The sequence below is a fragment of the Saprolegnia parasitica genome (assembly GCF_000151545.1).
Source record: "Saprolegnia parasitica CBS 223.65 unplaced genomic scaffold supercont2.18, whole genome shotgun sequence".
Classification (NCBI taxonomy): Eukaryota; Oomycota; class Saprolegniomycetes; order Saprolegniales; family Saprolegniaceae; genus Saprolegnia; species Saprolegnia parasitica.
This window is the reverse complement of record NW_012156412.1, coordinates 491,510-504,189: the sequence shown is the minus strand read 5'-3', so window position 1 is coordinate 504,189 and position 12,680 is coordinate 491,510. Positions and strand designations below refer to the sequence as shown.

General features: G+C 58.0%; 8 protein-coding genes across 8 annotated transcripts; 6 read left to right on the top strand and 2 right to left on the bottom strand.

Annotated features, from left to right (window-relative positions):
- Positions 1-15: 15 nt before the first annotated feature.
- Positions 16-453, top strand: SPRG_06044 (hypothetical protein; the record flags this gene model as incomplete). Its single annotated transcript, XM_012344610.1, has 1 exon — positions 16-453. Exon 1 carries the CDS (start codon positions 112-114, stop codon positions 451-453), a length of 342 nt encoding a protein of 113 aa, XP_012200000.1. The 5' UTR covers positions 16-111.
- A 780-nt stretch (positions 454-1,233) lies between these two features.
- Positions 1,234-2,550, bottom strand: SPRG_06043 (hypothetical protein; the record flags this gene model as incomplete). The annotated part of the gene is made up of 3 exons (XM_012344609.1): positions 1,234-1,398; positions 1,450-1,621; positions 1,668-2,550. The coding sequence occupies 3 exons, from the start codon at positions 2,548-2,550 to the stop codon at positions 1,293-1,295; spliced, it is 1,161 nt and encodes a 386-aa protein (XP_012199999.1). The 3' UTR covers positions 1,234-1,292.
- Positions 2,551-3,125: 575 nt separating this feature from the next.
- Positions 3,126-3,887, top strand: SPRG_06042 (hypothetical protein). Its single transcript, XM_012344608.1, has one exon. The coding sequence runs from the start codon at positions 3,140-3,142 to the stop codon at positions 3,812-3,814; it is 675 nt and encodes a 224-aa protein (XP_012199998.1). The 5' UTR covers positions 3,126-3,139; the 3' UTR covers positions 3,815-3,887.
- A 157-nt stretch (positions 3,888-4,044) lies between these two features.
- On the top strand, positions 4,045-5,350 carry SPRG_06041 (hypothetical protein). Its single transcript, XM_012344607.1, has 5 exons — positions 4,045-4,143; positions 4,194-4,249; positions 4,315-4,360; positions 4,406-4,495; positions 4,541-5,350. Exons 1-5 carry the CDS (start codon positions 4,056-4,058, stop codon positions 5,221-5,223), a joined length of 963 nt encoding a protein of 320 aa, XP_012199997.1. The 5' UTR covers positions 4,045-4,055; the 3' UTR covers positions 5,224-5,350.
- Positions 5,351-5,676: 326 nt separating this feature from the next.
- SPRG_06040 (hypothetical protein) lies at positions 5,677-6,946 on the top strand. Its single transcript, XM_012344606.1, has 4 exons — positions 5,677-5,787; positions 5,841-5,896; positions 5,946-6,081; positions 6,125-6,946. Exons 1-4 carry the CDS (start codon positions 5,697-5,699, stop codon positions 6,832-6,834), a joined length of 993 nt encoding a protein of 330 aa, XP_012199996.1. The 5' UTR covers positions 5,677-5,696; the 3' UTR covers positions 6,835-6,946.
- Positions 6,947-7,550: 604 nt separating this feature from the next.
- Positions 7,551-8,763, top strand: SPRG_06039 (hypothetical protein). Its single transcript, XM_012344605.1, has 4 exons — positions 7,551-7,660; positions 7,708-7,763; positions 7,819-7,954; positions 8,009-8,763. Exons 1-4 carry the CDS (start codon positions 7,570-7,572, stop codon positions 8,704-8,706), a joined length of 981 nt encoding a protein of 326 aa, XP_012199995.1. The 5' UTR covers positions 7,551-7,569; the 3' UTR covers positions 8,707-8,763.
- A 347-nt stretch (positions 8,764-9,110) lies between these two features.
- On the top strand, positions 9,111-10,672 carry SPRG_06038 (hypothetical protein). The gene is made up of 7 exons (XM_012344604.1): positions 9,111-9,223; positions 9,269-9,351; positions 9,398-9,703; positions 9,747-10,162; positions 10,214-10,361; positions 10,411-10,497; positions 10,542-10,672. Exons 1-7 carry the CDS (start codon positions 9,121-9,123, stop codon positions 10,641-10,643), a joined length of 1,245 nt encoding a protein of 414 aa, XP_012199994.1. The 5' UTR covers positions 9,111-9,120; the 3' UTR covers positions 10,644-10,672.
- A 759-nt stretch (positions 10,673-11,431) lies between these two features.
- SPRG_06037 (hypothetical protein) lies at positions 11,432-12,458 on the bottom strand. Its single transcript, XM_012344603.1, has 4 exons — positions 12,296-12,458; positions 11,950-12,246; positions 11,661-11,899; positions 11,432-11,611 (listed from the first exon to the last, which is right to left on the bottom strand). The coding sequence occupies exons 1-4, from the start codon at positions 12,395-12,397 to the stop codon at positions 11,596-11,598; spliced, it is 654 nt and encodes a 217-aa protein (XP_012199993.1). The 5' UTR covers positions 12,398-12,458; the 3' UTR covers positions 11,432-11,595.
- Positions 12,459-12,680: the final 222 nt, after the last annotated feature.

Here is a 12,680-nt window from a genome sequence, read left to right as displayed (position 1 = left end):
TTTCCCATGGGCAAGCTCGACGGCACGTTCACGTGGAAGGTCGGCGAGAAGGTCCGCGCGGCGCGGTCGCAGATTCCGCTCGATCCGTTTACGAGCGGTGCGTACGTGGCCATGATGATGGCGCAGATCGACGTGCTCTTGGACCACGGCCACTGCTACTCGGAGGTTGCCAACGAGTCGGTGATCGAGTCGACCGACTCGCTCAACCCGTACATGCATGCGCGGGGTGTCGCCTACATGGTCGACAACTGCTCGACGACCGCGCGTCTCGGGAGCCGCAAGTGGGCGCCGCGCTTCGACTACATTTTGACCGAACAGGCGTTTGTCCACGTCGACACCAAGGCGCTCGCCGGTCGCGACGCACGCTTGGAGGCCTTCCACGCGCACAACATCCACAAGGTATTGGACAAGTGCTTGCAGCTGCGCCCGACCGTCGACATTGCGGTCGAGTAGGCCTGTCGTTTGATAAATGGCGTGGAATGCATTATTGTAAAGGTCAATCGAGTCGCTGGATAAGTCCAGAGGTATAGGTGGCTGAATGAATTTTCAAGACGGAACGGCCATATAGACTACATTTGTAGCCGTTGCATGGCAGTTGATACAGACGGGTTTTGCCGAAGGTGGAAGAGTGGGCCGGCGTCGAAGCTCCATCGTTGGTCACTGACAAAAGCAGACCATCAAGGCATATCACTACTCGACGGCTCTGATCGGTGCATCCGGCGAGATGTCGTATGCACTGGCTGTGGCATCGACGATGTCGCACCTTGGGCAATCGAAGAGGCGACTGACGACGTCAGTAAGAGCAGTCCATCGCCACGATGTACACTTTACTCTATCATCAGTACACGAACCACGGCTGCTTGGCGTTGGGACGCAACTCGATGAATAGTATAGTTGTCGCCAATCAAACATCAATCGTTTGGATGGGTCCAACTTTGAGTTTTTCTATCCAAGCTCAATTTCAGGTCTCGCAGCAAGAAAGACTTTCCACCACGCCCGGAACCCGTGCGCTCACGATGGCCTCCTCGAGCGATTGTCGGCTCGTGGAACCAGGACTGCGATTAGTCATTGGCGGCGCGTCATGGACTCAAGGTCAAAGGACAATCTGCCACGTGGATAGACGTTGCTGTCACTGAGCTGAAAGGCCCAGAGACGATTGATTGACCGTGGTTCGGCACCAGTGACAGCGTGTGACCGTTGTCCCTGCTGTTCAAATGACCGACAATTGACCGTGAAATAGCGTTTATTTCGACGATTACGGAAAGGGTGAAAGGCAAGAGGAGTACATGCACCTACTTCTTGAGCGACGCAACGGCCTTCTCGCGGAGCCGCGACTCTTCGTCCGCCGACGACTTGCGGCGGCGCTTCTCCCGCTGAAACTCGTCTCTGGACGGCGATCTACCACGCGAATGTTAGCCTATCGCAAACTACCAAGGACACTATCGTGACGCACCGACGGTCACGGCTTCGCGAGCGGTGACGGCGTCCGGGACTGCCACGGCGACGGTCGGGGCTGCGACGACGATCAGGGCTCCGACGACGATCAGGGCTGCGACGACGATCAGGGCTCCGACGACGATCAGGGCTGCGACGACGGTCAGGGCTGCGACGACGGTCAGGGCTGCGACGACGATCAGGGCTGCGACGCCGGTCCGGACTCCGGTGACGTTTGCGGTCCTTGGAGTGCGACCGACGCGTGGACATCTGGTCCTTCTTTGCCGGCGAGCTACCCGACTTCTCTGTCGGTGCTACGTCCTTCGCCGCACTGGGCGACCGGGTCTTAGGCGCCTTGGCTTCGGGTGTCGCAGGATCCTTGGCAGACACATTCGAGTCCTTGCGCCGCGGCGAGACGCTGGCCTTCGTTGGCCGCTCGTTGGTACGCGCAGGCGACGCACTGGCTTTCTTTGACCGATCATCGTTGCGGCGGGGCGAGGCGCTGGTCTTCTTGGAGCGGTCATGCCGACGGGGCGATGGCGACGGCTTGCGTCGGCGAGGGCTCTTGCTGGGCGACCGACGGCGGCGGCCGTGGTCGCGGGAACGGCTCCGGTCGCGGCGCTCGCGGGAGCGCGGTCGGCCACGCGGGGGCTGGCGGTCACGCGAGTCGGGGCGGCGACTCGGCGGCTGGCGATCGCGGACTTGAGTCGCGTGCGTCTTGGCCGCGACATGCATGTCCTGGATCTTTTTTTGGATCTTCTCGCGTTGCTCCTGCTCGGCCGCACGCTTGAGCTCCATCTCTTTCTTCTTCTTGTCGAGGAAGACTTGCGGGATGCCGGTTGGGTTCTCTTGGGCGCTCAAGAGGAGGTTCCAGAGCTCTTCCATGAAGGCGGCCGCGTCGCCTTCGAGAAAGCCCGTGAGCGCGACCTGCATCTCCTTTGGATCCAATGGTTCCAGCGCGTTGGCTGGTTCCAAGAGGTTGATGGTCATGGCGACGACAATGTCATCTTCAAAGCCCAGTACCTCGTGCATCTTCTCTGTGATCCATTGGTGTATTACTTCCTTGTTGACCTTTGCGAGGTGTACCTTCTGCCCAAAGGACGCCGGGAATTTCATTTTCGCCAACAGTTTCTTGTGGTGATTGAAAACCGACTGTCCTGGTCCAAGGACGTGCCCTACGCGTCGTCTGCATGAGCGGCCAGCGTCCGCAAGGCGCCGTCGTACCCGGAAGAAGTTGGCCCCCGATGCCATCGCGATTGAATTCTGAGGAGCCGACGCCAGCAACCCTTCGACGGGAAGTTAACATGGGCTGACCTTTGACCGCATGCAACGCGTTTAAAATACATAAAATTAAATCAAAGAGTCAAGACATCCTTGTATAGTGTTGAGCAGGTTAATTTTTCAGAAACGGCAGCCATAGAAATAGTGTCATGCTCCGTGGGAGATATTAGTGTGCAAGACCCCTTTCAGCTGCACACTGTTCGGCCTGCCAAGAGTATTGTAGAGAGACGCGCCGTGTAGACGCCACTCTGCATGTAGAGAAAAGGTGTCTTATCCAAGGCACGGTCTTTGACCTTCAGCGCGCGCTGTCGTGGTTGGAGGTCACTTTCAAACACTATTTAACGTAAATCGATATTTAAATATATATCTTGATAAGTGTATGCAATAAAATACAAGAATCGAATCGCTTGGGCAATTTCGAAGCATGGGTCGCCCGCCACTGCCGCGCCCAATTGCGGTCTGCGACTTTGATGCGATCATTGCCAGCGACAAGGAGATGTACCCGACGGACACGCCGCTGACACCCGAGGCCATGGCCCAGTGGTACATGTTCCACCCCGAGTTTGGCATGATCTACGATGGCTTGGGCTGCTGCATCGTCGTGCCCGTGACCAAGGCGACGTGGGCCGCGTACATTCGCAAGGAGATCGACGAGGCTGGCTTGGTAAATGGCGTCTTTGACGCAGCCACCGATGAAGACGGCGAACTCGGTCTGCATTTGTACCATATCGAGAAGACTCCGGCCTGGACCCGGGAGTTCGAGCGCATGGCCACCGTCGTATTGGCCGACCTTGGACGCATCTTGGAGAATTTGCGTGCGTCGCGCCCCGCACACTTGCGACCTCTTCAAGTCATTGGTTTCTCGGCGCTCGCGGCGTCCGAAGCAGGCTACAAGACGTCGCGCACGATGTTCAAGATGACGCAGCTCTACGAAGCCGAGGAGTTTCTGTATCGCCACAAGACGACGCGCGAGCTCATTGTCGTCACACTGTCCGATCTGCCGCTGGACGAGACGATGTGGGTGAAGGAAGGCGAGACGCGCCTCATGGCCCTCGACGGCGTCGCCGCCTGCCGCGACCTCTTCTCGCTCTCGTTCTGATCGCCAAATCACAACAAGTATATAGTACCCACGAGTGCTTGAATACATTCTCGTCTTTCACTCGTAGTCAGGACATCTTGTCCAAGGGCGCACGCAGACAAGGCGGATGCAGCGATCCGGCGGCGTGGCCGTCGACGGCGTCAGCTTCAAGTTGATTGCACTTTTCAGCGATGAACCAATCATGGGCTACGTTGCATCCGGATGCGTCTTGTGATTGGCCACTCGACGATATCCGTCCAAGATGGCAAGCCCGTTCAGCCCCGAGTACACGCACTGCTACGCCGATCTCAACGGCATCCGCCTCCATTACGTCGACGTGGGCCCTCGTGGTGCGTCGCTTGATGGAAACATTGATGGTATCGGCAGGATCGACATGTAGACGGGATCCCAGTCGTCTTGCTCCATGGCTGGCCGGACCTTTGGTGGGGCTGGCGGGTAATCCTACGATGCTATCTCGACATGACTGTCCTTCTCATGATGACGATGCATCTGCACTTTAGCACCAGATCCAGGCTCTGCGTGCCACCTACCGCGTGATCGTCCCAGGTACTCTTCCTATTGCCCCGACGCCGCGTTCTCACACATTTTCAGACCAGCGCGGGTTTGGCGCCACGACGTCGCCGGACGCGTACGAAGCCTACCGCAAGTCGATCGTTGCGCACGACTACGCGCTTCTTCTTGGTACTGTCTACGCACAGACATGCACACGGATGTGTGAGCGACTAGATCATCTGGGTTTGCCTCGCGCCGTGTTTCTCGGGCACGACTGGGGCGGCGCCGTCGCGTGGGCCATGGCCCAATTCTACCCATCCCGCGTCCTCGCCGTGGGGGCCATTTGCACGCCGTACATCCCGCAGCCTCGAGCGTACGTGCCGCTCGAGATGATTGCCGCTGTGAAGCCGTCGTTCCGCTACCAGCTGCTCCTCCAGGCGCCGTCGACCGCCGCGCTCTTTGACGCACATGCGGAAAACGTCTTTACGCTCGCGTACGGTGGTCTGCCGCTCAATGCACCGAGCAAGGACCTCCATGACGTCATGGCGTCCGTCGCGACGCTGGCGTTTGCGCCCGGTGGTCTTCCGCTTTCGTCCGACGACATGGCCTACTACGTGGCCGAGTACGCTCGCCAAGGCTTTGCGAAAAGCCTGAATTGGTACCAAACGACCGAGCTCGACTGGATCGACGCCCATGGGCTCGAACGCGTGATCCCACACAACGCGCTCTTCATTTCGGCCGGCAAGGATCCGGTCTTGCGTCCCGAATTCAGCGCCGGCATGGAGAAATGGCTGCCCAACTTGACCCGCGGCCACGTACCAAACGGTACGCACTGGGTACTCTGGGAGTTCCCGGACGAGGTCAACGCGATGGTAAAGTCGTGGCTGGCGTCCCTGGGAGGCCGCGCCAAAATGTAAGAACATCTGGTGCCGTCGGCCGCTGCTTCGACGCCATCACTCGTCAGACTACAACCACGAGGATACATTTATGTCCAGCATAACTCTTTCAGCGGCTTTTCCCTCGTTTTCCCGCAACCGAGTGAATGAATGACATCCTATCTCTGCCACTTGGCACGCGCGATGTAGCGAGGCGAGGTGAAGATTACAACTAGTACCGTCGGCAGCGGTGGGCAAGATCGACGCGGCACAGCTGCAGTGCTTGCTCGATGGTGGCGATGGCAAATGCCCCAGGGCATCTCCAACATGACGAGCGTGCGTAACGTCAAGGCCATAATTATGGCCTTGGGTACACATTAAAAAAGCGCACGACATCAGATGCGAAATCAGATGTTGTCGCGTTGTGCAATCTGCGGGAATTAGCTAAACCTGCGGTCCTTGGTATCTCGCTCCCTTGTTTCATTTTGGATTTGACGCCGACGAGCCGCACTCGCATGACGTCTCCCTACGACCCGAGCTACACCCACAAATACCTCAGCCTCTCGGACGGCCTTCGCCTCCACTACGTCGATGTGGGGCCCCGCGGTACGAGCTTGGTGGGCCATTTCAATGCACAAACTTGATGCTTGAACGAGTAGATGCGGTACCGCTCCTCTTGCTCCACGGCTGGCCCGACTTGTGGTGGAGCTGGCGGGTGCGTTGGATCTGGCGCGTCTGGTATGACACTCCTTCCCGCATTCTAGTTTCAAATCCAGCACTTTCGCAAGACGTACCGCGTCATCGTTCCGGACCAGCCAGGGTTTGGGGCGACGACGTCGCCGAAAGAGCCTGCATTTTACCGCCGGAAGAACCTCGCGCTCGTGTACGCGCAGCTGCTCGGTACAGCTGCCCTCTCATTTCCGCATTGACACGAGTGTGCTAGACCACTTGCAGATTGAAAAGGCCATTGTCATCGGGCACGACTGGGGCGGCAACATGGCGTGGTCCATGGCTCTCTTCCAGCCGTCGCGTGTCGTAGCTGTCGGCGCCATCTGCACGCCGTACCGCCCATTGACGCCCGTGAAGGTCTCGCTCGAGACCATGGTCAAGTTTGCGCCGACGATGACGTACATGCTCTTTCTCGTCCAGGACGGCACCGCCGCCCGCTTCGAAGCCGATACGGAGAAGCTTTTCAAGCTCATCTTCCAGTTTCAAGAATCGCACCGCCCCGACGCCGTGTCCGCTGACCTCAAGGCGATGCTCGAGCACTTTGAGCAGTTCGAGTTCGACCCGTCGACGAAGAAGTCGAATCTCTCGGACCAAGACCTCGCGTTTATCGTCGCCGAGTACCAGCGCCAAGGCTTCCAGACGGGCCTCAACTGGTACAAGACGGTCGAAATGGACTACGACGACAAGGTCGGGCTCGACCTTACGCTGCAGCACGACGCACTTTTCATTGCGGCGACGCACGATATTGCATTGCCGCCCGCCATGAGCGTTGGCATGGAAAAGCTGCTGCCCAACCTCACGCGCGGCCTCGTCGACGAAGGTGGCCACTGGGTGCTCTGGGAGACCCCGGACCAAGTCAACGCCATCATGGACGACTGGCTCGCCAAGGTCGTCGCCAAGCTCGGGCTTGCTGTGGCACCGTAAGCGCACCTCGGGCCCCAGTGTACTGTAGCTCAGTGGTACAGTAGTTTAGCGCCTGATTGATTCGTTTCGCATACTTCGATAGCATAAACATACATGATGATTCGACAATGGATTGAGTTGAATTGTAGCCAAGCGGAGAGAAGGGCTGAGAGAAGGGATTGCTCGTGCGACCGTAGCTGACAACATCTGGATCGTGTGATCACCAAGCAGCGAGCGATGGCGCCCCTTGCGTGAAGTCGCTTCATGAGCCTTGCTTTGGGGCACTACATCACTGACGTATGCCTGGACTGCTGTGAACTACAGTACAGTAGCAGCACCGTAGCTGCTCTACGTTCTGGTCCTGGAGAAAGTCGACGACGACGCACGACTCGCCGTGTCGTTTCGGAGCACGACACTATGCGACAATGGCGATTAGGGTTGTGGAAAGATGACTTGTCTGAGATTTTCTGGTCCGCGACTCTTTCAAACGCTGCTTTGGAATAAGTACCATGGCATCAACATCGTGTGCAAACGCAGGGCGATGGAATACGGTGCAGAGCGAGTGAATTGGAGGGGCTACCGGTAGTTCTCGACGAGCCAATCAAACATGAAGCGCACGCGACATGCCGCCGAAGGCAGACAACTGTTGGTATGCAGACACGATGACGTAGCACAGCCAGCTTAACTAAGCGTCGAGACGATGCGCAAGGACTCTCCTCAAGTCATTTGTCAATTGACCTCGGCCACGTTGCAGCCATGACATCCCCTTACGACCCCAGCTACAAGCACAAGTACGTCAACCTCAAGAACGGTGTCCGCCTCCACTACGTCGACGTGGGTCCCCGGGGTACATGCGCCGTTGATGCGCGTGGTCTGATGCTATTGCACGTCTAGATGGCATTCCAATGCTCCTGCTGCACGGCTGGCCCGATCTCTGGTGGGGCTGGCGGGTACGTTGGTTGCTCCCTGGAGCTCTCCAAGGCTCATGGCGTGAACTTGTGCTAGCATCAAATCCAGCACTTCCGAGCCAAGTACCGCCTCATTGTGCCGGACCAGCCCGGCTTTGGCGCCACGACATCGCCCGACGACTTCACCAAGTACACGCGCAAGACCGTCGCTGCAGGCTACGCCGACCTTCTCGGTATGCCGACCTGCTCATCGCGATGGCGTTTGTCTGAAGAAAAGTACTCGCTAGATATCCTTGAGATTGAAAAGGCGATCGTGATCGGCCACGATTGGGGTGGCATGACAGCGTGGTGCATGGCGCTCTTCGAGCCATCGCGCGTGCTAGCTGTGGGCTCGATCTGCACGCCGTTCTGGGACGTCGTGCCCCAAGGATTGACCCTCGAGGACTTTGTCGCGATCTTTCCGTCGCTGACGTACCAGCTGTACCTGGTGCAGGACGGCACGGCTGCGGCGTTCGAGGCGAATCCGCACAAGTTCTTCCAGCTCGTGTACGGCTGCAAGCAGTTGCGTCGCCCGGCGTCGGCCACAAACGTGCGCAGCGCGATGGAGGCGCTCGCCGAGTTTGAGTTTGATCCGGAGACGCCGCGCACCAACTTTTCAAAGACCGACTTGCAGTTTATGGTCGACGAGTACATGCGCCAAGGCTTTCAGCACGGCTTGAACTGGTACAAGACGTGCGAGCTCGACAACCAAGACAAGATGCACGTCGACGTGGTCGTGCCACACGAAGCACTCTTTGTGAGCGCGGGCCGCGACCAAGCACTCTTGCCGTCCATGAGCAAGGGCATGGAAACGCTCGTCCCCAACCTCGTGCGCGGCCACGTCGAAGAGGCGTCGCACTGGATTCTGTGGGAAACCCCCGAGAAGGTCAACGCCATCATCGAATCGTGGCTCGACACCGTCACGGCGAAGCTGAAGCTCGTTTAATGCAATACGACGGCGTCATGGTGTTTCTTGTATCATCTTTTGTTGCCGATGCAGCGCTATCCACTTGGTACGTGTGCCAGATCCGGTAGACCAGGGTCTGGTCAAGGGTCTGGTCGAGATAATACTAATACCGGTAACTGGATCTGCACGTCGCCATGGAGATCGATGACTACCACAGAGTCTCGATACATCTTTGCTGCAATCACCTCTGCACTAACGTCTGAGCTCTCTTCGCCCAAGGTCTTGTTCGTAGCACTTGCCGCTTGGCGATCACCGACTTCGGTGGCCTTTCTCGAGCGTTTCGGCTTGCTAGTCATCCGGATAACGGAGCTATGCCGCCGGATACGGACGTCGCTCACTTAGGTGCGAGACAGGGCTGATTGGTGTCGGCCATTTTCGTATCCGCCGAGCCTGATGGACGCCCGCCACCTTGAGACTGAAGATGTGCTCCTCGAAGACGAGGAGATGATCCTCGAAGACGAAGTCACGGAGGAGTATGAGCTCGGCGACGTGCCAGGTACATGGCGACTGGCGATGCATGCACGCGAGACTTGCATGTTAGATGAGGACGACGACATGGAGGTCGACGGCGACGACGATGGCGAGGCGGATGTCTCGGCCGAGATTGTCGACGACGCCCGCATGGTACGCTTCAACGTGCTTCCAGGCAGGATGCTCACATGCGACGCAGGTGTTTCGCGGCCACAACGGCCCTGTGTACGCCATTAGCGTCCACCCGCTCGACAAGAACATTGTGCTCAGCGGCGGCGGCGACGACGTCGGCCTGATCTGGAGCATCGAAGATCTCTCGATCAAGCACGTGCTCAAGGGCCACACCGACTCGGTGGTCGCCGTCGGCTTTAGCTGCGATGGTGTGCTCGCCGCGACCGGCGGCTACGATGGTATCGTCAAGGTCTGGAACGTGCAGACCGGCGCGCTTCTCCATACGCTCGACGGTCCGTCGCAGGAGATTGAGTGGATTAAGTGGCACGCCAAGGTACTACTCGCGTCGTTCAAGCCCTGTATCTCATGCCTGCTAGGGCAACGTTCTCCTCGCGGGCTCGGGCGACGGCACGGCGTGGATGTGGCTCGCGGCCACGGGCGAATGCATGCACGTGTTTGCTGGCCACGAAGACAGCATCACGTGCGGTTCGTTCACGGGCTCGGGCAAGATGATCGCGACTGGGTCGGCCGACTGCACCGTCCGTCTCTGGAACCCCAAGACGGGCGAGTGCGCGCACGTCTTCCGCGGCAACGAGTTCCACGAAGGCCCGATCTGCAACGTGCTCTGCCACCCCAAGCAGCCCGTCATGATCTCGTGCTCCCAAGACGGCACGGCGCGCCTTCTCCACATTCAAAACAAGCGCCAGCTCGCCGTCTTCTCGCACGCGACCAACGAAGCGGCAGCTGGCACGATTGCGGCCGACGATTCGATGGCCGTCAACTCGGTCGAGTGGTATAGTGCCATGTACGACGATGCTAGTGTGCTTACGCGATGATTGCCTAGTGCTGGCTTTTGCAACACGCTCAACTGGTGCGCGACCGCCGACTTGGGCGGCGAGCTCCGCATTTGGGACCTCGCGACTTACCAGTGCCGCCACGTGTGCCGCCACGAAGCCGGCGTCATCAAGCTCATGTGGCACCCGACCGAGCCGGTACGCTGGCACCTGATGAAGTCCCTTGTATGCGACAACTCTTCTTTAGTTTGTGTACACGTGCACGGTGGACGGTATGATTCACGTGTGGGACGCGCGCAGCGGCCAGCTCCAGCGGTCGCTCTCGGGCCACCAGGTACTACATATTCATCGACACAAATCTGATGCCAACGCCTGCAGGAAATGATCCTGGACATGGACCTTATCGTCCGCAACGGCATGCTTGCCGATCTCGTCACGGCCAGCGACGACGAGACGGTGCGGATATTCAGCCTCGAATAAAGCCGCGTCAAGGCCACTTTTGAACGAGAGTCGACTCTTCTTCTACTCCTCCTCGACGACATGTCGCATGTGCAAGCAGAGCAGACAGAGGTAGCTGTGTCGATACTGCGAGCGTGGCACGCCAACGCCGTTGCCAACGTCTCGTCGTCGCGCCCTGTTTGTCTTGTATGGGAAATGAAAGTCGGCGGTGGGGAATCGAGTCCTTGGCTCGTGAGCACCACATCGGTCCCAGAAGTTTACTAAGTATTAATACTAGTACATGGTTGTGAAAACTGGTATCGGTAACAGCACCAAAAGCGACCAGCTATCAGATCTTAGCCAACACATCAGTCGTCGAAATGGCGCCTTCTCGCGCGACTAGTTGCGCGCACCGTCGGTTGAAGCATAATGCGCAGAGCTCATGCACTGAGGCGCACGCCGCCTCGCGACATGACGCTCATATACGGCCTTGCCATGGCAGCGCAACGCGTCGAGAAAAGTGACTTGGCTCCGTTCGAGGCAATGCAGTTCCGTGGCTAGACGACACTGCGAAACACACCCGACGGCTTGCATTCCTCTGTCGGGTGGTCCGAGTACAGGAGCCTGCGTACGACCTCGAGCGAGCGAACCCTCGGCGAGTGGGGTCCACCACGGGATGGATAGGGCGCACGATGCATCACGACATGACGCTCATCTACGGCCTTGCAGAAGATATGTCATGGCAGCGCTACGTAAGCGAACTCTTTGTAAGGGAGATAACGCGGAACACGTTGATATATAGACGACACTGCGACTGAAACACTGGAAATGGTGTCTATTGCCATGTGGACAACATCAAAAGGTTATATAGTTATATAATTCTCTAACTGTTTCGGGTTAGTATCTACTTCACCAGCTCTTGTCCACGCGGTGGCGTAGCAGACACGACGCACTAAATCGACTACTCTACGTGTCTTGGTACAACGTCTCTTGCTTATGCGTCGTACAGCCTACATCCATGTAAGCTCGATGCCCTCTACCACACCACAAGAAACGTACACTTCGTTCTGGAAGCTCGAGCCGCTCGCGGCCGCATCGGCGTGCGACTGGAACTTGAGCACTTCGTTCTTGCCGAGGTCGAGCACCTTGCGAAAGTTGCGGCCCACCGTGCGCTGCAACGGCTCGTTGACCGCCGTCTTGGTCCAGACCGCAAGACGGTCCTGCGACTTGCGCACACTCACGACGCAGCCGCAAATGTCATCTTCGTCTTCGAGCGCTTCGCCAATCAACGCCAGCATCTACGCCAAGCAGCATGAGCCTTCTAGCCTCATGCCATACAATACCATACCACATGCATCCACGAGTCGTCGAGGCGCGGGCGGCGCTGGCGCGTGTTGGTGAGAATCCACTTGCCGCCCTTCATGTTGATCGGGTCTTCCCACATGGGCCGGATGCCCTCCTTGAAGAGGTGGTAGTTGCTGCCCGTCGAGAGCTTGGTCGGCGGCAGCACGTTGTTGAAGAGGCACCAAAAGTCCTCGACCGTCTCAAACGTGTAAATCAGCTTGAGGTTCTCTTCCCAGCTCTCGGTCGCGAGCTTCTTCTTCGGGTTGTCGTACCAGAGCACCCACTTGTGCTGCAGCGGGTGCTACTCGCATCGGCCATGACTCTAGTGATCGCCTATTTCGACGCGGTACCTTGGGCCCGAGCTCCATGGGCACGGCCACGATGGGCGCGGCCTCCTCGGCGGCCACTGTCTCGGCGGCAGGCGTAGCGATAGGTTGCGGCTCGTCCGACATGCTTCTGGATCACTGGGTTGCGAGCTCTGGCAACAATTGGTTTGAGTTGCCCGAGCGGCTTTGTTGGTCGCTGCGCTTTGGTGGGGTGCGTGGCCTTTTATTTTGATTTCGTGCGCCCCGTTTTTTAAATATATACTGGTTTGTATACATGGTGCCTTGGACGAGCATTATAATGCGTCGCTTTTCCACCGCGTGGCATGGGACATGGTCCATTTATTTCACATCGGCGATGGTTTTCGGCGCTATTTTAATACAAAGCCGCGACGTCCGATACAAAAAGAAG

Coding starts and splice junctions, on each gene's coding strand:
- SPRG_06042 (XM_012344608.1), top strand. CDS start 3,140: ATGGGTCGCCCGCCACTGCCGCGCCCAATTGCGGTCTGCGACTTTGAT.
- SPRG_06041 (XM_012344607.1), top strand. CDS start 4,056: ATGGCAAGCCCGTTCAGCCCCGAGTACACGCACTGCTACGCCGATCTC. Junction 4,250..4,314: donor ACCTTTGGTGGGGCTGGCGG/GTAATCCTACGA, acceptor TCTGCACTTTAG/CACCAGATCCAGGCTCTGCG. Junction 4,361..4,405: donor CTACCGCGTGATCGTCCCAG/GTACTCTTCCTA, acceptor ACACATTTTCAG/ACCAGCGCGGGTTTGGCGCC.
- SPRG_06040 (XM_012344606.1), top strand. CDS start 5,697: ATGACGTCTCCCTACGACCCGAGCTACACCCACAAATACCTCAGCCTC. Junction 5,788..5,840: donor CGTCGATGTGGGGCCCCGCG/GTACGAGCTTGG, acceptor TTGAACGAGTAG/ATGCGGTACCGCTCCTCTTG. Junction 5,897..5,945: donor ACTTGTGGTGGAGCTGGCGG/GTGCGTTGGATC, acceptor CCCGCATTCTAG/TTTCAAATCCAGCACTTTCG.
- SPRG_06039 (XM_012344605.1), top strand. CDS start 7,570: ATGACATCCCCTTACGACCCCAGCTACAAGCACAAGTACGTCAACCTC. Junction 7,661..7,707: donor CGTCGACGTGGGTCCCCGGG/GTACATGCGCCG, acceptor TTGCACGTCTAG/ATGGCATTCCAATGCTCCTG. Junction 7,955..8,008: donor AGGCTACGCCGACCTTCTCG/GTATGCCGACCT, acceptor AGTACTCGCTAG/ATATCCTTGAGATTGAAAAG.
- SPRG_06038 (XM_012344604.1), top strand. CDS start 9,121: ATGGACGCCCGCCACCTTGAGACTGAAGATGTGCTCCTCGAAGACGAG. Junction 9,352..9,397: donor TTGTCGACGACGCCCGCATG/GTACGCTTCAAC, acceptor CATGCGACGCAG/GTGTTTCGCGGCCACAACGG. Junction 10,362..10,410: donor TGTGGCACCCGACCGAGCCG/GTACGCTGGCAC, acceptor ACTCTTCTTTAG/TTTGTGTACACGTGCACGGT.
- SPRG_06037 (XM_012344603.1), bottom strand. CDS start 12,397: ATGTCGGACGAGCCGCAACCTATCGCTACGCCTGCCGCCGAGACAGTG. Junction 12,247..12,295: donor CCATGGAGCTCGGGCCCAAG/GTACCGCGTCGA, acceptor CGATGCGAGTAG/CACCCGCTGCAGCACAAGTG. Junction 11,900..11,949: donor ACGACTCGTGGATGCATGTG/GTATGGTATTGT, acceptor TGCTTGGCGTAG/ATGCTGGCGTTGATTGGCGA.